Source organism: Mesoplodon mirus (genome assembly GCF_964341445.2).
Source record: "Mesoplodon mirus genome assembly, chromosome: 7".
In the NCBI taxonomy this organism is placed as follows: Eukaryota; Metazoa; Chordata; class Mammalia; order Artiodactyla; family Ziphiidae; genus Mesoplodon; species Mesoplodon mirus.
In genome coordinates this window covers 26,451,357-26,475,591 of record NC_138983.1, presented here as the reverse complement: position 1 = coordinate 26,475,591, position 24,235 = coordinate 26,451,357, and the positions used below count along the sequence as shown (strand labels likewise).

At 40.7% G+C, this 24,235-nt stretch overlaps 1 protein-coding gene and 1 pseudogene across 3 annotated transcripts in view; one reads left to right on the top strand and one right to left on the bottom strand.

Moving 5' to 3' along the window:
- Nucleotides 1–279: 279 nt before the first annotated feature.
- Nucleotides 280–24,235, top strand: part of QSER1 (glutamine and serine rich 1) — a 78,609-nt gene continuing 54,653 nt past the window's right edge. For both annotated transcript variants that reach the window (XM_082627298.1, XM_082627297.1), the window contains exon 1: nt 280–801. In XM_082627298.1, coding sequence (XP_082483424.1) covers nt 614–801 — 188 coding nt within the window. In that variant the 5' untranslated portion in view covers nt 280–613. The remainder of the gene's footprint in view (nt 802–24,235) is intronic.
- LOC309807544 (large ribosomal subunit protein eL20-like) lies at nt 21,288–22,290 on the bottom strand (annotated as a pseudogene). Its single transcript has one exon. The product of its transcript is annotated as a large ribosomal subunit protein eL20-like (transcript).

Here is a 24,235-nt window from a genome sequence, read left to right as displayed (position 1 = left end):
CGGCCCCTTCCCACGCGGGGCGCGGCGAGCGCGGACAGCTCCCCTTGGAGCAGACGAGGGCGGGAAGTCCGCGGCCCGTTGGGCTAGGGCTGGCGGGCGCCCCTCCGCCTTCCCGGAGCCGGCTGGGCCGGACAGGCCTCAAGCCTTCTCCGCCCCGGCTGGCCTTCCAGAGGCGGCGGTGGCGGCGGAGGCCTCACGGGCCGCCCGCCTGGCCCGCGAGCGGCGGGCGCGGGGCGCCGAGGGGAGGCGGGGCGAGGCCGCGGGGCGGAGGGGGGCGGGAGGTGCATCCTGGGAAATCCACCAACATGGGGCGCAGCGACCGCCGCCGCCGCCGCCGTGAGTCCCGGCCGCGGATGCCGCCGCTTCTCTGACGCCCAGCTGGGGCCTCGCCGCGCACCGCGGCTCGGGTTCCCCCGACACAGACCGGCCTGCGCGCCCTTCGCCCGTCCGCCCGCCGGGGCCATGTGAGGGGGCCAGCTCCCTCCGCCGCCGCCACCGCCTCCTCCTCCTCCTCCTCTTCCTCCCCCCGCCCCCTCCCTCCCCTCCCGCCCCCCTCTCGCTGGGCCCTAGAGGAGCCCCCGCTGCTGCCCGCCCTCCCTACGCAACCCCCACGATGGACAGGAACTACGCGACCTCCGGCTTCGCCGACCAGCCGCCGCCGCCCGCACCCCCCGCCGCCCCCGCCAACGCCACCGCACAACCCCCCGCCCCCGCCTGGGCCTACGAACCCCGAGCCGCGGCCGCCGCCGCCGCCTCCAGCAGCAGCTGCAGCAGCGGTAGCAGCCCCAGCCTCAAGGCCAGGTAGGGAGGGTGGGCGGCGGGGTCGTGGTGAGCCAGGAAAGGCCAGGGATGCGTTTGGGGCCTTCGCCCCTGTGCAGCCCCGCCCAGGGGTCCGGGCCGGCTGGGAGCCCTCCGCTCGTCTGCTCGCCCTAGCCCTGGCCGGGAGAGACGGCTGAGGACTCCTGTGGGGTGGTCTCGGGGTGGGTGCGGGCGCCCAGTGCGGGACTCGCAGCCGGGGCTGATCGGGGACCGTGGGTAAAAGGGAGGATTGGGCGGGAGTCGTGGGTCCCCGTCACCTCCCGGGTCCGGGCTCTCACATGGTGAAGTTTGGGTTCGTGGCTGAACTCGGTGATCAGGGAGACTCGGGACTGGTTCCGGGGGTACGAGGGGGCGCCGAGGGGTTCGGGGCAATGACATTCCATTGTACTGGAACCGACAATGTGGTCTTGGGGGCCCCGGCGGTGAGTGTGAGGGTGGGGGAGGCGGGAGAGGAAGAGGCGCGGAGCCGCGTCCCTGACATTGGGGGACCCGGGAGGGCTGTGCTGCGGGAAAACCCCGGGGACGTGGGCCCTAGGAGGGGGCCCGTTGGGGCGCGAACGCTGCGCCGTGGCTGGGTGACATATGTTTGCAGTGGTGGCCAAGATGAAGCTATTTCTCGTACACATGTTCAAAGTTACTCTTGGGTGTCCTCCTCTTTTAACAACAGCAGGAAGTATGGAATCTCTCTTTGCCTTGGGGTGACTAAAGTTGGGAAGAAATTGGAGGTGAGGGGCGGTCGGTGAAGGCCATAAAGGTTGAAGAACAGAAGCATGCTTCTCCATCTCGGTTTCTGAAGCCCCGATTCATTATGTAGCGTGGGGTTCAAGAGTTCATCTTTGCTCCAGCATGACCAAGGGAATCTAAAATGTTGACTCTTACTAGATATTTAAGCTCGCGGGAAATGTGTAGTAGTGCCACACTGTGAAACGTGAAACGGTCCATTTGAATGATAACTGGAAGGCGTGGTTTGGTTTGGACCATTCGGGAGCGGGGTGTTTTAAAGACACCTCTGCCGAACAATGAAGAATCTGGTAGGTGCAGCTTCTGATTACAAGGACCAGGGAATCCTGGGTTGCTAATGACTTCATCCTCAGCTACCAACAGGAAGCTTCGTGGTTTTATGATCTCATCAGATTTCTTTATTATTGTCACAACAGAAGTGAACTTTTTTTTTTTTTTACTTTATATATTACAGTATTCTAGGTTATCTTTGTTTTTATAAAAGTTCCACGTTCATGATTTGGAAAATATGTGCGAAGAGTAGCTGGTCTTTGTCTTAGATAGTACCTTGGGGTGATTGTGAGAGAATGAGAAAAAATTTGTTCAAGAAAAGGGAAGTACGCTTTCTTAGAAAATTTTAGGTCCTTTGTTTAAAAGACATGGGGTTAAAAAAAATAATGTGATATGCCAATTTGGAGCTAAATAATTAAATGCTGAGACTTTTCAGAAATAGTCATAACTTTGTATTATATACAATTAAGACATTTGAAGGAGTTTTATGAAAAATGTATGGCACTTTTTTCCCTTTTTTTGGTTTTTTTTTTTTGGTGGTAATTTGACTATCATTTTTAAAGTAGCTTTTGCATCAAATACCATAATTTACAAATTAAAATTACTTTCTCTTCAGGGAATAGCAGTGATAGGTATTTGTGCAGCATATTTTATGTTTTAAATGACAACTGTTTTATTAGGTACATGAAACAAATGCTATCTAGTTATTTCTGTTATTTCTTTTAGCAGAATACTTCTGAGTCAAGAAACTAAAATCTACTTGTCATATTTTCCAAATGTTATTTATCAAAGTAACAAAGAATGACTTCCCAAACACATTTGAAAACAGTAAGTAGATTTATTTGGAACACATAATCTAAAAGGGATTTATTTTCTGTTTATTGGAAATTACTGATTCTTAAATGCTAAGCCCCTCCCCTCTTAAAATATATTTTGGGGGTGGAGTTAGCTAAATTATAGCATAGAAAAATGCAGGCTTTCCCCCTCCCCCATCAACTTGCTTTGTTAACATCTTGTGTTAGGATCAGGCCATCTGTACAGGGCTACACACACTTCTTAATTGTACCTCATTTTATTCCTCAAACTGTGATGTCCTCACTCATTTCAGTTCTATAAAAAATACTGAATCTGAAATATGCCCTTTAAGTATTCTGTGCTTTCAGGAGCCTACTCATATTTTTGTAACATTTTAAAAAGCTGTTTCGTAATTTGTGTATCAGTTGAATATTTTTGTTCCCCCTTTTGGCAGTTTTTCTTGAAGGTGGAAATGAATACTAGTTGTGATGACGTAGTATGGATACTTATCCATAAGGAGTTAGCCTCTCACCTTGTTTCCAGTAACCTATTCAGAAGCTAACAGATGGTAATGACATTCAGTTGTTACTGACATGGGATCTTACATCCTACCTTGTCTTTACTTGGTCCTGAAATGAAACATTTTCATTAGTTGATAGGAAACAGCATAGTAAACAATTTTTTGGTATAACAGCTCCATAAGATATTAGGTATTTCCATTGTTTTAACAATTGAAAAATAAAGCACTAATGGGAAAACTCAAGCATTTTATTGATACCTTAAATAGAGCGTATAGAGAGATTTCTGAATGTTTCTAAAATAGTGCTTGGTACGTATATGGAAGTTCAGAGATAGGACCTGGTCATATATTGATAAATCTCCATTTATTTGGGATCTTCTCAGTTTCAGGGACCAAATGAGCATATCTTTGCCTATCACCATGTGGTTGGAAATAATCTTTATGGCGCTAGTTTAGATAGTATAAATACCTTTCCATGCTTTTGGAAATAAGATGATCATCAGGAAGCTACAGACCTGCGTCTTTTCTCTCCCTGACAGTTATGTCTTGTACAGAACAGGAAGAGACAGACTGTTTCATCATGGTGATGATAGATGTTGTGTTTAGTCACACCAGAAAGTGACTAAATGGAAATATTTTGTTTTAAAATAGAATTATATTTGTTTTTTGCCTTTTTGACTTGAAACAGCCTTTTTTTTTTTTGCCACCAGTTTTTAGAATTTCCTAATACATAAGTTCTTTCTGATTATAGTATGAATGTGCAGTGAGTGTGAGAGGTACCCTTCCGTAAAAGAAAACAATGATTAACTTCTCTAAAAATGGTCAGCTACTATATTGAGGACTTTTTGAGTAAGTTTTAAATCTAACGTTTCCCTCAAGGCTTTTGTAATGAGACCTGTAAGATCACAATTTATAAGGAGTAGAGACAATCCCAAATTAGTGAAAGGTTATAAACTTCTGTTGTTCAGAAAGTATTTTCCCATAAAAACAATGTTGTAAGTAATAGTAGCTATCATTTACTGACAACTAATTTGTGCTAGCTACTGTTTTAAGTGATAAACACCCACACTAGTTTATTTAATCCTCACAGTAGTCTTTTGAGGTAGGTATTATTTTTACCTTCTCTTTTAAGAATTGGAAACTGAGGAGGCATCGTGACATTAATAAACTTAGACCCACATAGCAAGTAAGTAGTGGCGCTGGGATTTAAACCTGGTCATTGTGGATCTATAAAGCCTGCATGTTTCATTACTGTACTGCATTACATCATGGTAAGATAGTCTAATGCTGTAATCTACCTATGTAATGGGTTAATGACCTTTTGTAACTGGCCTGGAAACCTAACCGTCATTAATATCCTTATTTCAGTGTTCTTTATCACCATTGTCCATTTGTTTTCCTAATTGAGACATGCTTCCTTTCACTTCCATAGCACTGTATATTCTGGTTTTCCTCCTTTCTGGCCCACTGCTTTTTCCTGTTCTTCACTAGTTCTTACTCTTCTTATCTCCACATGTTGTTTCCTTGGGGCTTGGGATTGATAGGATTTCTTGTCCATTCTGTGCTTTCTCCTGAGGATATCACATCCATGCCCGTTACTTTAAATACCACCTCTGGAGATGCCCATATATGTGTCTAAAGCCCAGACCTCTTCTGAGCACCTAATCGCATATCCATCTCCCTCTCTGAGCTTTTACTTGGGTGTATAGCGAGAATCATTAGTGATGAGCTCATACTTTCCCCATCCACCCCACCTTTGCTTGTCTAGCGAATCCTTTCTCAGTAAGTCGCACCTCTGTCCACCTAGCTGCTTAGGCCAGAACCTGAGAGTTGTGTGTGCTCAGTCACCAAGCCTTGCTATTTTTTTTTTTATCTCTTAAATATATCTTGAAATTGTCTACTGTTTCTACTGCTCCACCCTGATCCAAGCCATTATTTTTCACTTGGATAACTAAGTAATCTTAAACCTTTTCTTTCCTTCCTTCAATTCATTGTTTTATTTTTTTTATTCTTTATTTTTTGATTGAAGTCGAGTTGATTTACAAAGTTGTGGCAATCTCTGCTGTACAGCAAGGTGACTCAGTTCTACACATATATATATATATATATATATATATTCTTTTTTAAAATATGAATTGGATACAGTTCCCTGTGCTTTACAGTAGGACCTTATTGTTTATCCATTCTAAATGTAATGTTTTGCATCTACCAACCCCAAATTCCCAGTCCCTCCCTCTTCCTCCCCCCGCCTTCAATTCATTCGCTTCATAGCATTCAGAGTGATTTTTAAAAACACAGATCTACCAGTTTGATCGTGTTGCTCCTTTGCTTGAAACCTTTCCATTGCTACTCCTACACCTTAAGGTAAAGTTTTTAAAAATCTGGAATGTGCTGTGTATGGCCCTGCATTTACTGGCCAATCTAAAATTCCTTGGATCATCCTAAATTCCTTTCTACCTTAAAACCCTGATACATGCTGTTACCTCCACCTAACTAATTCTCACCCCTTCCCTACCTCCCAACCTGACTTCTTAAGGTATTTCATGTTAGAAACCTCCTGCCTTCCACCCTCGGCCCCCTGTTATTTTGAGCAATGGTATATGTTTACTGTGCTTCCACAAAATTCTTAGAAATATAACTACATACCTATATGCTATTTATGTAATAGATACCTTCCTCTTTAGAATGGAAGTTCTTTGAAGGACACTATCTGTTTTGCCTACTGCTGTATACCTGGTACTTAACTCTAGTGTCAGGCACATAATGGGTGCTTAATACATATTTATGACATGAAAGCCAGAACTCTGCTTTAGTGTGAGAATTGAAAGCCCTTCTTTTCCTTGCTGCAGTCTCTAGTACCATTCCCCATCTTCCCCTGCTACCCTGTAAGAGGGACCAGGATGAAGGGTTTAGGGCATTTTTGATTGTCATTGGTTGGAAGTATGGAGATGTAGGCTGTTGCTTGCTTGCTACCTTTCCTTGCCATGCTCTCTGGGACAATTTTTTTTTTTTTTTTTTGCATTACGCGGGCCTCTCACTGTTGTGGCCTCTCCCGTTGTGGAGCACAGGCTCCGGACGCGCAGGCTCAGCGGCCATGGCTCACGGGCCCAGCCGCTCCGCGGCATGTGGGATCCTCCCGGACAGAACCCGCGTCCCCTGCATCGGCAGGCGGACTCTCAACCACTGCGCCACCAGGGAAGCCCTCTCTGGGACAATTTGAGTACTAAAATGTGTATAGCAAAACACAGTCCAGGATTTTTCTTTCATTCATTAAACATATTTGAGTGTCCATTATATGCAAGGCACTGTTGCCTTTATCGAGTATTATATTTCTTCATTGAAAGCTTGAGAAATCAAATGGCAAACATTCATTCACTCATTAGAATGTACTGAGCATCTCTGAGTTTCTGTTACTAAGCTAAGTTCTGCAGGGTACCATAAAGATGAAAGAGACACTGTCCTGCCTCTGAAAGAACTTGTGATCCGATGGATGGAGTGTAACCTTTAAAAATTGTGAACCACTATATTATACACCTGTAACATACAGGTGTAATATAATATTGTACATCAACTATACTTCAATTAAAAAAAAAACAACAACAAAACTTGTAATCCAGAAGGGTGACAGGATGATATACTTGCTGCCTGTCTACTTGGCTTCTAAATGTTGGAGTGCCCTTCAACAAGTGACACTTGGAGCTCCATCCTTTTTCTTCTCTTTCAACTCACCCTCGGTGAAGTTGCCATATAAAAAGATTTTCAAATTTATATCTCTAGATTCATATCTAGGTGTCTTCCTGTCATCTCCATTTGGATATTGAATCAGTATTTCAAACGTAATATGTCCAAAACATGATGATCACCCTAACCCCCCAACCAATTCCTCCTTTAATCTTCCCTACCTCAGTAAATAATACTACCGTTTACTTTGTAGCTCATGCCTAAGAGTTTGGAGCCATCTATGGATTCATTTCTTCCCTCTCATATCCACTCCCTCAGTAAATCCTGTTGGTTTGATCTCCATATATATAATTTCCCACATGGACAATTGCAGTTGCCTCCTTGTTTCTTGCTTTCCTTGTTTCTACTTTAGCCTTTCTAGAGTTTATTAAACATACATCAGCCAGAGTTAACATTTCAAAATATAAATCAAGTAATGTCATTACCCTTCTTAAAACCTCCTAGTGTCACTCAGAGGAAAGTACAAAGTCCTTATCGTGGCCTACAAGGCCTTGGCTAATTCTCCAACCTCATCATTCCGCTCCCACCACCATCCTTTAGCCACATGGGCCTTATTTCTGTTCCTGAAACATGCTAAGATATTTGTGTCTTAGGAATTTTGCACTAGTTTTTCTTTTTATCTGAACTTCCTTTACAGGTCTTTGCTTTGCTGCTTCTTCTGGACATTTAGGTCTTCTCCCACATGTTACCTCCTCAGCAAGGCCTTCTCTGGCTGCCCTATCTAGAGTAACTTCTCGTCACTGTATTACAGCACAGAGTTTTATTTTCTTCATAGCATTATCACTCTCTGAAGTAATTTTATAGATTTATATGTATCATTTATCACTACCCTTTCCCCATACCACTAACCACCACTAGTAGAATGCATATTCCACGAGAACAGGAAGCTGTCTTGTTCACATCTCCAGAAGGCAGTTTAGAGAAATGGTTGATAGCATAAGCTCTGAAGTTAGAATTTGGGGGGGTTTATATTTTGACTCCAACACTTGCAGTATGATCTTAAACAAGTTTCTTAATTTCCCTGTGCCTGAAGTTCCCTGTGTGAAAGGAGGGAGCTTTTTTGAAGATTAAATGAGAACACAGAAAAATGTTTAGAGTGGTGTCTAGCATATAGAATAGCGTATAGACTATTAGCAATATTGGGACTTCCCTGGTGGCGCAGTGGTTAAGAATCCACCTGCCAATGCAGGGGACATGGGTTCGAGCCCTGGTCCTGGAAGATCCACATGCCGCGGAGCAGCTGAGCCCTCGTGCCACAACCACTGAGCCTGTGCTCTAGAGCCCACGAGCCACAACTACTGAAGCCTGCGCACCTAGTGCCCGTGCTCCACAACAAGAGAAGCCACCGCAGTGAGAAGCCCGCACACCGCAGTGAAGAGTAGCCCCCACTTGTTGCAACTAGAGAAAGCCGGCGCGCAGCAATGAAGACCCAATGCAGCCAAAAATTTAAATTAATTAATTAATTTTTAAAAATAGAATATTAGCGATATTGTCAGCACTTAGAACAATGTCTGGCACATTGTAAGTGCCTGTTAAGCATTCAGTGAATGAATGAAATAACTATAGTACTAGGCAGAACATTTGTTTCTTTTTAAGAAGTATGAAAATGTTTGGGGGCTTCAAAGGAAAAATTATAATCGAGTTCAAGGGGATCAAGGGAGCATTTTTCAGGTGTACTGCATACAAACTGATCTGAATTATTGTTAATGTTGAGTAAATGGAATAAAGTATTAGCAGAAAGAGGGAGCTTCCAAGAGCAGGTGTTCCGAAGAGGGAGGAAGTGGAATCTGCTGGACTAGTTAGGGCTGGTGCTTGAACTGGCACAGCATCACTTCTGTCGCAGTCTGCTGGTCAAAGCAGTCCTGGGCCTGGTGAAGAGTTATAGGAGGGAGACTACACAAAGGTGTGTTTCATTGGGGAGGTCACCAGGGTAATACTCTTGCACAGGGTATCAGTACTAGATTTTGGAGGGCTTTTGATGACAGGCCATGGAGTTCAGTCTCTACAGCTCAGTAGGGAGCTTTGAAATTCAGGTTTTTGAGAAGAATGATGATTATGATGACAACGATGATGATACTAGCAAGAAAAGTGTTTTAATAAAATTAATTTGGCAGTCAAGTACAGAATGGATTAAAATTGGCAGAGGTAGAAAACAGGACACCAAATGAGAGGCAGTTCATCAGACCAGCCAGGAGGGAGGTGGTATGAGGGTTCTCCAGAGAAGCACAGCCAATAGGGGATATATAATATAAATATGTCTGCTCTCTGCAGCCTTGAAACCAGGGAAGCCTGTGGTGTAATTCAGTCTGAGTTCTAAGACTTGAGAACCAGGGGAGCTCATGATGTAAATCCTGGTCCAGGGGCAGGAGAAAATGAGATGAGGTGTCGCAGCTCAAACTGAGACAGGCAAAAGAGGACAGATTCCTCTAGCCTCTCCATGGATTGGATGGTGCTGGCCCACACTGGGGAGGGCAGTCTGTTTTACTGACTTCACTGATTCAAATGCTAACTCATCCAGAAACACTCTCACAGACACACCCGGAAACAGTGGTTAATCTGGGCTTCCCATGGGCAATCAAGGTGACACGTAAAATTAATCATCACAGAGGGGATAGGAGACTGGTGATACTGGTATAGAAAGGAAGGAGTGGATGTGAGAGACATTAAAGATCAAGTTGCCTGAGATTGTTGACAAGGGTACATGTTAAAAAGTAAGAACAAGGGAAATATTGTTGACCTTTTTCTGGTGACTGGAGAATGATGCAGTGAAGAAAAATACCGAAAATGTTCACTCATTTTGGTCAACAGATATTCCACGTACCTCTTCTAGGCATTGGGGATTCGATGGTAATTAAGATAGACAACATCTGTTGTTGTGGAGTTTACTTTCTTGCGGGGAGTGGGAGTCAGAAAGTAGACAAACAAGAAAATTTCCTGCTTGAAGAAGTAGCATTTCCCTGAAATGTGAGGAAAGAGCACGTGCAGATGTCCTAAGGCTAAAACAAGTCTGGTAATTCCCTTCTCTGACACAATCTAACCCTAGACCAGTGGTTGTCAAATTTAAGAGTCCTTCAGAATCACCCAGAAGGCTTGTTGAAACACAGGTTGCTGGGTCTAACTCCAGAGTTGCTGAATTAGTAGGTCTGAGGCGGAGCCCAATAATTTGCATTTCTAACTAGTTCTTAGTTGATGCTAATGCTGTTTGTCATCTTATCACCCTCTTTTTGCCATTTTTGTCTCTGCTTAAAAATCATCTCTTCATAAAGGTCTTCCCTTACTGCCAAATCTAAGTAGCCCCACCAAGTTTTCTTTTATAACACTTGTATATTCTTTAAAGTATTTGTCCTCAGCCGACAAGACCAGAAAGGTGAATTTAGGGAGTCTGAATAGACATTTGTATAGAGACAACGGTGGAATCTCAGAGGTTAAGGTTTCTGGGAAGGAAGGGCAGAGGGCTGAGACCTGAGCCTTAGCTGTTAGTGATAACTAGCAGATCCTGAATGCCTACCATGTGCCAGGCACTGGTCTAATATTACATGCGTTATCTCATTTAATTCTCACAACTCTGTGAGATGGGTAGTGTTGTTAGCCAGTTCACAGACAAGGAAACTGAAACCGAGAGCTGTTACATGTTCAAGGTCACTGCTAGTCAGTGACAGAGGCAGGATTTGAACCCATGAAGTGTGACTTCCGAGACTGTTAGTCAGTGTCCTGGCTCTCGGGGAAAACTTTTGGCTGTGGGGATTTAGAATGAAGTAGAATTGGCAGATGAAAAAAGTCAAAGGCATCCATGATGGGAGACTTTTTTTTTTTTTTTTTTTTTTTTTTTTTTGCGGTACATTGGCCTCTCCCGCCGCGGAGCACAGGCTCCGGACGCGCAGGCCCAGCGGCCACGGCCCTAGGGCCCAGCCACTCCACGGCATGCGGGATCCTCCCGGACCAGGGCATGAACCCGCGTCCCCTGCATCGGCAGGCGGACTCTCAACCACTGCGCCACCAGGGAAGCCCCGTGATGGGAGACTTTTAAGAAGGGTGTTGGGGGGAAGAAAGATGTTGGGTCTCTTGGGTGTTAATGTTTGTGTTGGAAGGTTGTACTTTCTCAATTACTTTAAAAATTAGAATTATTTTCCCAGAGCATACTTTGACTAAAAGTTTTTGGAGAAAACTTGGGAACATCGGCTTACACCAGTTTGAATGGTTGCCATAAGGTATGGGAGTTTTAGAGATGTTTCCTGAGCACCTCTCATATTAAACACTGCTTTGGGAGCTTGGAATACATCAGCGAACAAAACCAAGATCCCTGCCCTGATGGAATTTAAACTGGGTATGTGGAGTGAGACAGATGATAAATAATAAACATAACTTTGTGAATTATCTAGTATGTTGGTAGGTGATATGAGAAAACACAGGCATATGAAGAATGGAAGGTGGATGGGGGAGGTATTGTAGATTTAAATAGGCTAATTGAAATAGTGATAGTTGAACAAAGATTTGATGGTAATCTTCAGTAAGAGAATTTTTTTTTCCAGTGATTCAAATGAGACTGCAGGTTTTGTTTAAAAACATATTGCCTGCTCTTTTGCTAAACTTGCTTACAAAAAATCTTATTTCTTTGTTAACTGTTTATGCTTTGTTGCTGCTACTGCGGTTTTAAATTTTAGGAACATGCTAGATAACTTGTTACCAGGCTGCTACCAACACACAGTTTCTGAATTTTCACTTGGGCCAATCTAGCTAGGCCTTTTCCAGCCTGGGCCTTTTTGCAATCCGTTTTTCTTTTTGATCAGTAGTAAGTATTTGTTAATCATTGTGCAAGCTGTGTTAGAAAATGTGTGAAGATATTATGTGAAGAGGTAAATGGGAGGACATGGATCTGGTTTTAGCATATCCACTCATTTTTCTTTCATTTTTTTCTAGAATCATGACCACAGATTCTCCCTTGCCCTCTGTCTCTTTTATCTCTGAGTGAAACTTGCCATTTTTCCATTGTTTCTTGAACAGCAGCGGGAATGCTCTTATCTCTGGGTCTTTGAGCTATTTCCTCTACTAGGACCACTCTTCCCTCTGATTATCTACATGGCTTTCTCCCTCACTGCGTTCAGTTCAAAATGTCACATTGTTAGAGAGGCCTCTCCTTAGTACCCCTGCCCCCATCAATACCCTGCTTTATCATTGTGTTGCCTAGTTCCCTGCTTTAAGTTTCTTCATAGCACTTATCAGTCCTTGATATTAAATATTTCTTTACTCTTGTTTATTGTTGGTCCCCACCCATTAACCCTTGGATGTTTCTTAACAATCCAACTTGAGCTGCTTAGTCCTCCCTTCCCACCTTCCCCCTCCCCAATATATCTGTCACATGATAGTCTTCAATAGATACTGATTTTAATAAAGAATATATTTAATACTAGAGTATATTCTGCTTTGACTTAGTATCTAATATTTCAGAGTTTAAATTTGCCCTCCATAAGTTTACGGTTCTTTAGGGATCCTGAGCATGTAGCCTAACCTATGTTGGTAAGCCTGTAGGCATTTATGGGATATAACAGCATAAAATAAGGAAATTTTCATATGATTTAATGCCATCATTCTCATTACTGTGTGATCACTGATCTTATTTAAATAACTTGAGACCAGATTTGTCTGACCCAGTGAAGCTTGGCAAACACAAAAATGTGGATAAGCTAAAGTACTTTTGCTTGGATCTGCTTAAATTAGATGGCTTAACATTTTAAAACATATCTCATATTGAGCAAGCTGCAAAAATGAGTATTGATCTGGTAAAAACAGCTGATACTATCCCCACTTAAACAGACAGTAATCTATTGAAGTCAGAGTTTGATTTGGTATAGTGCCAAAATAAAAGTGAACCATTTGGAAGGACGGGATTTAAGTAGAACTGTGGCTGTACAAAAAACAAAAACTAGAGATGGTCTTTTGCTGTTAGTTAATATCTTTGTATTACTTTTTTCATTTTTAACAAGAGCAAGTTTGGGCTGAATATGATCCTCTTTAACTTCCTGGATTTTAATATGGCATAGAAGATGATGGTTCCAAACTTGCTATTAGCAGCTAATGTAGTATCAGCTAACTAACATTTATGTATTGCACACCTTTTTATGGACATTTTAGCATCCTCCTCCTAAAATATACTTTGGAATGAGTATGTCTGTTATTCACGCTTAATGGACTTATTTATTAAGAAATTTTAAGGTACTTCAGCTTGTAAATTATGGCACTTGAATAACATTTTATGAAATCTTCTTTAACTGTTGTTTCAAAATATATACCTTTTCTCTAATGTTCATTATAATTTCTTCCTCTGCATTAACCTTTGTTGTGGACCAACAACAAATCTAGAACACAAATTAGCCACTTAGAAGTTGATTTTCTCTACTACAAACAACAGCAACATTTTTATTATGGAAAATTTCAAAACAAACACATTTAGAGAGACTGGTATAATGAATCCCTATGTATCCTTTAGCCAGCTTCGACAGTTTCAGCACATGGTCAGTCTTGTTTCATATATGTCCCTACCAGCTTTGGCTCCCTACTTTATATTTGCTTTGTTTTATTTCAAAGCAAATTTCATGCCATGTATGTGCCTCTTTCAACCATAGCCTGTCTCTGAAAGATAAAGGCTTTAAAATTTATTTTATTTTATTTTATTTTTTCGGTATGCGGGCCTCTCCCGTTGCGGAGTACAGGCTCCGGACGCGCAGGCTCAGCGGCCATGGCTCACAGGCCCAGCCACTCCACGGCATGTGGGATCTTCCCGGACCGGGGCACGAACCCGTGTCCCCTGCTTCGGCAGGTGGACTCTCAACCACTGCGCCACCAGGGAAGCCCCAACATGTAGGATATTTTAAGGCAATCTACCTGCTTTGGTATCTGAAGTCAGTCTTTTTCTAAAAAATATATATATATAATTTTTAAAAAATAAATTCCTTTATTTTTTGCCTGTGTTGGGTTTTTGTTGCTGGGCGCAGGCTTTCTCTAGTTGTGGCAAGCGGGGGCTACTCTTTACGGTGCACAGGCTTCTCATTGCCGTGGCTTCTCTTGTTGCAGAGCATGGGCTCTATGCACGTGGGCTTCAGTAATTGTGGCACACGGGCTCAGTAGTTGTGGCTCGCCGGCTCTAGAGTGCAGGCTCAATAGTTGTAGTGCACAGGCTTAGTTGCTCTGCGGCATGTGGGATCTTCCCGGACCAGGGTTCAAACCCATGTTCCCTGCGTTGGCAGGCGGATTCTTAACCACTGCGCCACCAGGGAAGTCCCTGAAGTCAATCTTAAAATAGTATAAATAATATAATACAATTACAATTGTATAAAATCCTAGTGGTTTTATTATAAGTCTTTGGTTAATGGGCTTATGGATTTCTGGAAATTTCCTTAGGAAAGTCTTTTGAGCATCTGGAAATTTTCTGATTAATTTTTATTAAAATTTATAGGGAACACCTGAAACTAACACAACATTGTAAATCAACTATACTCCAACAAAAAAAATTTTTTTAAGTTTATAGGGGATATATTACTCAGCCATAAAAAGGAATGAAATTGGGTCATTTGTAGAGATGTGGATGGACCTAGAGAATGTCATACAGAGTAAAGTAAGTCAGAAAGAGAAAAGCAAATATCATATAATAACGCATATTATGTGGAATCTAGAAAAATGGTATAGATGATCTTAGTTGTAAAGCAGAAATAGAGACACAGATGTAGAGAACAAATGTATGGATACCAAGGGGGAAAAGGGTGGGTTGGGAGGAATTGGGAGACTGGGATTGACACATACACATTATTGATACTATGTATAAAATGGACAGCTGATGGGAACATGCTGTATAGCACAGGGAACTCACCTAGTGCACTGTGGTATATAAGGGAGGGGATATCTATATGTGTATGGCTGATTCATTTTGTTGTGCAGTGGAGGCTAACACAACATTGTAAAGCAACCATACTCCAATAAAAATTAATTTTAAAAAATTTATAGGGAAAGAAGAAAAAGTACAATGAGTATCAAAATGAATATTAAGCTTTGGATTTTGATTCTCCTGAAAATCTTTTTCCTTCCTCTAAAATGTTGTTTATTAAGTTCTTATATTAAACCAAAGATGTATAAATGTTTGTCTACAAAACTATTCACAAGTGTGAATTATTGTGATAAGTGTATATCTTTAGAAAGACTTCCTTACTTAATGCCAGAAATCCTAGACCATGTTAATATTAGTGAAGAAAATTGTGATGACTAAAAATTCAGCTCTACTAGTTTCTCAAACAAGGAAGAAATTTAATTTGGTAAGGGAAAGACTAAGCCACAAACAATAAGATGCATTGAAGAAACCAAACTAAAATATTTCATAGCACCTATACATTTGAATCATGGAAATATGGACTCTATTGTGTATTGTAAGGAGTAACCAGCTATGTATTAATTCATTTTCAATAATCCCTTCATAGCCTGCATGAGAGAGAATCATCCAGGGCCCACGTGACCATTTTTGTCTACCTCTTAAATGAATGTTAATGCCTGGACATTACAGATAGTTAATACTTTACTACAGCAGTTCAAAGCACAAAATAATTTGCTTTGACAGACGTATTTCTTTTAAAAGAAAAGTGTTCTAGAAAAATATTGGGGTTGGGAAAAATTGGACCTGAAATGTTTTCTTTGTTCAATGGAAAGGTCAGTAATACAGGTGATGACGGAAATAAAAAAGGAAGATGAGATGGAACTTTGGAATTGTGTCTAATCCAGGTCTTGGAGACTCTTGTTATCATGCATATAGCCAAGCATATGCCACATCACCAACACATTTCATTTATTTTCCGACAGAACAACAGACGGAAACTCTGAGTAGCATTGACTTTGGCATTGTCTTTCTTGGGCATCTGTTACAAATGCCAAAATCTCTCTCTCTTTGTTGTGGATAATGTTTGGAACTGGTAGATTGGTTTTTGAATACTGAATATTTTGAATATTGAATATTTCCGGCTCCACTAGGCAGGAAATACCATACTACTCATTTCACCTTGTTAGTGAAAACAAAAACACCTTCTTTTTAATAAACTTAAATGTATCGTTTACACAAAATGAAGTAGGATTTTTTTATAAAGATCATTAATGATGTATATAAAATGAAAATACATTTACTTATCTCAAGAAATCATACTTGATTTAACAGTAACTTGTTGGTACAAAATACCAGTTGTACCTCCTTTATACGATTATCAGTTGGGGGCCTGCGTGAAACGTAATTTCTCTTAGATGATTCATTTGCAGTTACTTTGGTGAAGGGCTCAGTATTATGGTTGGGAGCAGAGTTAAGGGAACCAAAAGGGGATATTGAGACACCGAGTGAGTAGCAGCAGTGTGAAGCCACTTCTGGGCCTGTGAAGGGCCACTTCTGGGCACCAGTTATTGGAGCCCAGAAGGAACTGTAGTTGTGTAGAGATGCAGCATGGCTGGAACCGTGGTTGTGATACAGGGAGGGAATGGACAGATAATACTCAGGCTCCTCTCTTCTGCCTTCTGATCTCCTGCAGAACCTACCCCTAATGGCCCCTGAAGCGCCAAGGTGATGCAGTATATAGAAGTTACCTGTGCTGTGAGGTAGTCTTTAACAAAAGAAAAATGAAGGCCCAAAGAAGCTGTAAGTTGCTGAGGTCCCATTAGAGATAGTGATTCCAGGCCATTTGACTCCTCCAGCACTTTTTAAAAATTAACAGCTTTATTGAGATTTAATTTACATACCATAAAATTCTCCTGTATTAAGTGTACAATTCAATAATTTTTAGTATGTTTATGTCACCACAGTGTCACCACAGTCTAATCTTCAAACATTTTCATTCCCCCCGAAAGAAACCTCATTCCCCATTCTCCCTAGGTAACCATTAATCCATTTTCTGTCTCTAGATTTGCCTTTCCTGGACATTTAATATAAATGGAATCAAAAAATGTGTTTGGCTTCTTTGCCTAAGCGTAACGTTTTTGAGATTTATCCATGTTGTAGCATGTATCAGTACTTATAAATACTTATAATGGAATAATATTCCATTGTTTAGATATAGCTCATTTGTTTATCTGTTCACTAGTTGATGGACGTTTGGGTTGTTTTCACTGTTTGGTTCTTGTGCATAATGCTGCTGTGAACATTTTCATAAAAGTATTTAAATGAAAACATGTTTCACTTTCCTTGTGCACGTACCTAAGAGTAGAATTGTTGGGTCATATGATAATGGTGTTTAACGTTTTGAGGAACTGCCAGTCTTTTCTAATGTGACTGTATCATTTTATTTTACATTCCTACCAGCAGTGTATGAGCATTCTAGTTTCTCCACATCCTTGTCAACACTTGTGATTATAGCCTTTTTTTTTTTTTTTTTAACTATAGCCATTAATCTCCTGAAAGGTTCACTATTTTTAACACAGAGTTGTCTCTTCTCACATGATATTCTGCAGTCGGGTTCAGGAGAAGAGAGGTATCTTTTACCATCGACAACTTTATTATTTTCACTGTTTTTTAAACTACAGGACATCACAGTGGAATTACTCAGCAGTTGGTAGCCAAGTTCATTAAGCTCTACATCCCTTAACACTTGCTTTTAAAGCAATTTTTAGTAAAACTTGGAGCTACTTACATAGTAATACTTGTATGAAAGGGCTGTTATGACAATGAAAGGCTTATTTGAGTTTAAGATTCCCTTTGCTTTCAATTTTAGTTTGGGAACTGAGGGTAAGTTTTGTAGCACATAGCAGCTAGAGTCACCTTTTAAAAATGTATTTAGTCACTCCCTTGGTTAAAAATCCTTCAGTTGTTTTCCATTGCACATGGAATAGAATCCAGACTCCTTACTGTATCCCCATAGGTTTTTCATGTTTGCCCCTTGCCTACTACTTTACAGGTGAATGGGCCTCCTGCCACTCTCCCCTTCCCTCAGTACACTTGAAGCATGTTAGTCTTCTTTCAGCTGCTCTATATAGCAAGCTTTCCAACCTCAGGCCATGCATAACTCTTTCCTCTCCTCTTCCTGTGGTTTGGCACAGGGTTGGCTTAATATCCCCTTTCCATGGAGACTTTTGCTGACTGCTGTGTCTTCCAAAAGTAATGTCTCAATCGCTTCTGCCCTCAGCCCCATTTCTCAGGGAGGACACACTTTTGGCAATTTCATGACTTCACAAATAACCCAACTGGTAATGATACCCAATTTTTAATTTCCAGCTCTAAGTGGTAATGTTCACTAGCCCTCTTTTGAGTATTTCCCACTTTATCTGTTATGAACACCTTTTAAGAGTTCTCAAATGTCTATAACTATTGCCACTGTTCGGTCCTTATAATTTTTTACCTGGATTTCTGCAGTAGGATCTTGGCCTTCCAACTTTTAGGCTTGCTCTTCTTCACAGTGCTTATCAGATTATCCTTCTAAGAGTGATTCTCTCCTCTTGGTATATGGCAGAATTGCTTTAAGAGCTTTTTCAAAGTGACTTACAGGGTCCCATCTTAGAATTACTAATAAAGAACTTTTGAAAGTGAGAACTGGGAGTGTATAGTTTGAAAAAACCCGCCAGATGATGCTGATGAGCACCTCTGGTTTAAAACCATTCTTTTAAAATACAAATTTAATCATTTAACACTGATTAAAATTCTTTAGAGGCTCTTGATTCCCTTGAAGATAAATGTGATTTTGTCATATAATTTTCTATAATCTGGGTCCTGTCTGACTCATAGCCCCATCCCTAGTACACCCATGCAGTTACTGAAAGGTCTACTAATGTACCATCTTATTTACATTTCTAGGTCTTTACATATGGTATTATCTCTTCCTGAAATAATCTTTTTCTTTCCTTGAATACTTTCTCCTCTTTCTTTCAGTACTCAGCTGCATTTCCTAGAGGTAAGCCTCTTATGCTATGTAATGTTTGTTTGTTTACTTATGCCTTTTTACTTCTGTGCCTTCTAGTGCCTAGCATAATGCTTGGCAGTCAGTAAATGTCAGTTGTATAAATTCAGACCTCACCTTTAGGTGCAGTAATAATAGCATTGATTGAACATTATGAGCCAAACATAGTACTGCGCTAAATGCTATATATATATGCCTTATTGTTTACTCTCACAACTTTATGAATGTGCATGTTACTATTCACCATATTTTACAGTTGAGGAATCTGAGACATACAGAGACTATGTGGTTAGCCTCAAGTTGCAGAATTTGTAAAGTACAGAGCTGGATTTGAATCCTGTGGCTTATTTGCAAAGCTTGTGTGTGTGTTTTTTTTTTTTTACAGCTGTTACATAGTTGTTTCATGGTTCATTAGTTTATTTTTTCAAACTCACAATAAATAATTCCTTAATAAGGGCTGATTCTTCTTATGCTTCAGGGTTTTTTTTTTTTTTTTAATCCTCAGACTACAATACATGCAAAGTTACATACATGCAAAGTTAATTCAGTGAACTTGGTGTTATCACTGTACTCATTTTGAAGACAGATTTTATACTGAAGAATACTGTGTGATAGATGAAGTAAAAATATTTAGCTTAACTCAGAATATTAGAAATATGCAGAACATTAGGCTTCATAAAAAGGAAAACTAGGACTCCCTGTGCTTTGCTGAAAGTCTTGAAGTACATAATTTGCAGAATCAGGACTGGAATCTGGGCCTCCTAACTTCCAATCCAGGGTTATCTTTCTCAACTCTGAAAAGTTGATAATACCCTAAGACTAAAACAATATTTTCCAAATTCAAAGAAAATTCTGTTTTTATTATATTAGAATATATATTTTTTCAGTGACCAAGTTCTTTAACAGAGAAAATAATATGACTACTTAAGGCAAAATCATTCAGTCCTGGGTAACTTATTACTTGTGTGCAAGTACTGGCTTGTTTACCTGGGATTTAACATATTTCATGGAATTTTTGCTGATTGATTTTAAAACTTGGAATGTGTTTTATTTCTTAAGTATTATGGACATAAGAGTATGCTACCCAAGGAGAAGATCTGTACATGTTATTAATATCTGGATATAAACCATAAGACATCTTATTCTCAGTAATACACTCAAAGCATTTTTTTCTTATGATCATATGCTATCTTCACTGCACAAATTTGCCATTTTAGATGAGATTTTTGTCACAGCTTTCTCATCTGCCTTAAAACTTAATTTTCTTTGTTAAACATACTAGATTAAAATTAGGAAAGAGGCTTATGGAAAGAATGTCATACTTATAGAAAACAAGGTAGAGAGTGGTAACTGAATAATCTCTTTTGGTTTGTTTTAATTTTGAGGAAAACATCAGTTTTTAAATTTGGAATTTAAGTAACAGCAACTGAAGGAAAATGTTACTTCCCCCTGCAAAATTCTGACCGTTCTTATCCTCAAGATTAAGTCTGTACCCGACTTTGAAAGTATGGGGAGGGGATGGAAGATGGAAGTTTTGTGCTTGGTTGGGAATCTGAAGATTGACACAACTGTCACTGTTAACCCTTGGCTCCTTCCTCTTCCCTAGACCTTAGCTCCTGTAGTGCTTGGAGTATGTAGGGGTAGTAAAAGTCCTCTTTCTCACCCTACCACCCATCCAGGCCTTGGGGGCTAGAAAGGGCTATACTACATTAGGTACTATTATATTAAATAAATGTACATTTATTCAAAGGAGCTCATATTTAGGTAAAGGAATTAGAAACAAAGACCATGTTTTGAGGCCTATTTTTTTCCAGGATAAATTTTTATTTTCTTAAGCTGGCTTTTGTTTGAAAAAAATAAACAACTTCAGCAAGCCAGTGACCATCAGGTTATTTTGAAACTTATTTTAAAACTGTAAAAATATATATATATATTTGAAACTTGTTTTAAAACCTTAAAAATATTATATACAGATTAACAAAAAAAGAATCCTTATTATATGGTATATGGAAATGGGCCAACCACAGGAGGGAGATTGAATACATGCATGACAGCAAGCCTATCTGTAACCACCTTCTTGTTTGATAATGTTGCACACTTCATGAAAAATTACCCATAATCACTAAGTTTGGATGATTATAACTTTTATTGAGCTATAGTTCACAAATCATATAATTCATTATTTTATTTTATTTTTATTTTTTAAAATTATGCTGTTTGCGAATAAAGACTGTTTTGTTTTTGGCCGTGCCGCATGGCTTATGGGATTTTAGTTCCCCAACCAGGGATCGAACCTGGGCGCTCGGCAGTGAGAACACGGAGTCCTAACCACTGGACCACCAGGGAATTCCCATAATTCACTATTTTAAAATGTACAGTTCAGTAGTAGTTACATGAGACTGTGTAACCATCACCACTATCTAGTTCTAGAACATTTTCCATCACCTCTGAAGGAAACACATGCTCATAAGCAGTCTTTTCCTATTCTCCCCTTTCCCTAAACCCTGGCAACCACAGTATCTACTTTGTGTCTCCAGGGATTTGATCATTTAGTACATTTCATAGAAATGGGATCATACTATATGTGGACTTTTGTATTTGGCTTCTTTCACTTAGCATAGTGTTTTCAAGGTTCATCCATGTTGTAGCATGTATTAGTATTTCGTTTCTTTTTATGGCTGAGTAATATTCCATTGTATGGCTGTATCACATTTTACTTATCCATTTATTGTTGGACATTTGGATTGTTTCTGCCTTTTGACTGTCATGAATAATGCTGCTGTGAACATTTATGTACGAGTTTTTGTGTGAACATATATGTATTTCCAGTTCCCTTGAGTATATATACCTAGAAATGGGACTGCTAGGGCCTATGGTGACTATGGTTAATTTTTTGAGGGAAGCATGGAATTTTTTTTTTTTTCTTCTGGTTTTCCCAATGAGTTTTATGTGGGCAGACCTGGGGATGGGGAGGGTCTGCATTTAAAAGAAGGTGTTGGGCCTCTTGGTGATGAAGTGTGGCTTGTGCTGGTAACAGAGGACCTGGTGGGGCAGTGGGAACTTGATCTTGGAGTCGTGGAACTGCTCGGCTGCTGCTCAGCGGCACTTGCTGGCTGCGATCTCCTCTACCTCCATGATCTGGATCTACTGGGCCCGGGCAAGGTGCTGGGTGCCCATGTCTCGGTAGCACTGGGTGATGGTGCCGGCTGCGGTTAGGTCCCGGTACTGCCGGTACATGTTGTGGGGGCCTCTGCGGGAGTCACAGTGCAGCCAGATGCGGAAGTTCTTCAGCCTTGGGAGATTTCTTGAACACCTGTCCACAGTAGACAGTTTCCCCTGAAGACTTCTTCATCTTCTTCAGCTGAGACACAAAGTACCAGAAGCGGGACTTGGCAGCATGATTAGGTGCAAAGATTTGCATGCGACAGAGGGGTGGTGTGGGCCGTTTGGCGGGCAGCGCCCCACCACTTTGTACTCTCGAAGTGTGCCCAAGGCCTTCATGGTGCTCCATCTGCGCTCGCCGCCACCCTCGAAAAGGCGGGAAGCATGGCATTTTAATTGGTTTTTAAAAGTTCATTGAACTGCTGTTTCACTCACAGCTAATTTTTATATCACGTATAATCTTTATCCCATTGTGCTTTATATATAAGTTGTTTTTTTAAAAAAATCCAATTTATTTATTTATTTTTATTATTATTTTTTGTGGTACGCGGGCCTCTCACTGTTGTGGCCTCTCCCGTTTCGGAGCACAGGCTCTGGACGCGCAGGCTCGGCAGCCATGGCTCACGGGCCTAGCCGCTCTGCGGCATGTGGGATCTTCCTGGACCCGGGCACGAACCTGTGTCCCCTGCATCAGCAGGCGGACTCTCAACCACTGTGCCACCAGGGAAGCCCAATCCAATTTTTTTATATATAGTTATTGAGAGGGTATTTATCTGTATTGCTCCCTCTATGACGTATGGTGTAGAACGTTCTTAATTTGGGCTTCAATAATTAAATCCATTGAATAGTGGCCCAGTTAGATCTCTACTTTATATTGAAAACTCTCGTACAATGCCTAAAATTGATAGAAGTCTCCAGGTATTCAGTTTTCTAGAAAGGGCTGACCTACTAGCTTGATCCTCCATTTTTTTATTTCCCAGTTCTTATCAGGATGTCTGGCAATCAGGTTAGGTACTCAGTACATATTTGCTTGAGAGGTGATTGAGCTGTAACTTAAAGGTGATTTCTCTTCTGAAACTGAACATAGACTGTAATTATTTATGAGTATCTACAATGTGCCAGATACTATTGGGTTGCCCAAAAAGTTCGTTTGGTGTTTTCCGTAAGACGGCTCTAGTAGCGCTTAGTTGTCTTCAACTTCATTCGAAATAATTTTGTTCGATTGTATTGTGACAGCTGTCATGTCAGCGTGCATTAAAAAAAAAACTTATCAAAATTGGTAAATTTTTGTGTAGCCATTTTAATATTGAATATGGAAGAAAAAAGGCAACATTTTCGGCATATTATGCTTTATTATTTCAAGAAAGGTAAAAACGCAACTGAAATGCAAAAAAAGATTTGTGCAGTCTATGGAGAAGGTGCTGTGACTGATTGAATGTGTCAAAAGTGGTTTGTGATGTTTCATGCTGGAGATTTCTCGCTGGACAATGCTTCACGGTCGGGTAGACCAGTTGAAGTTGATAGCCATCAAATCGGGACATTAATTGAGAACAATCAATGTTATACCATGTGGGAGGTAGCCGACATACTCAAAATATCCAAATCAAGCATTGAAAATCATTTGCACCAGCTTGGTTACGTTAATTGCTTTGATGTTTGGGTTCCACACAAGTTAAGTGAAAGTAACCTTCTTGACCGTATTTCCACATGCGATTCTCTACTTAAATGTAACGAAAACATTCTGTTTTTAAAACAAATTGTGATGGGCAATGAAAAGTGGATACTGTACAATAAAGTGGAACGAAGGAGATCGTGGGGCAAGCGAAATACACCACCAACATCCACACCAAAGGCTGGTCTTCATTCAAAGAAGGTGATGTTGTGTACATGGGGGGATTGGAAGGAAGTCCTCTGTTATGAGCTCCTTCCAGAAAACAAAACGATTAATTCCAACAAATACTTCTTCCAGTTGACCAACTGAAAGCAACACTCTCGGAAAAACGTCCAGGATTAGTCAACAGAAAACGCATAATCTTCCATGAAGATAACACAAGACTGCACGTTTCTTTGATGACCAGGCAAAAACTGTTACAGCTTGGCTGGGAAGTTCTGATTCATCAGACATATTCACCAGACATTGCACCTTTGCATTTCCATTTATTTCGGTCTTTACAAAATTCTCTTAATGGAAAAAATTTCAATTTTCTGGAAGACTGTAAAAGGCACTTGGAACAGTTCTTGCTCAAAAATATAAAAAGTTTTGAGAAGATGGAATTAATGAAGT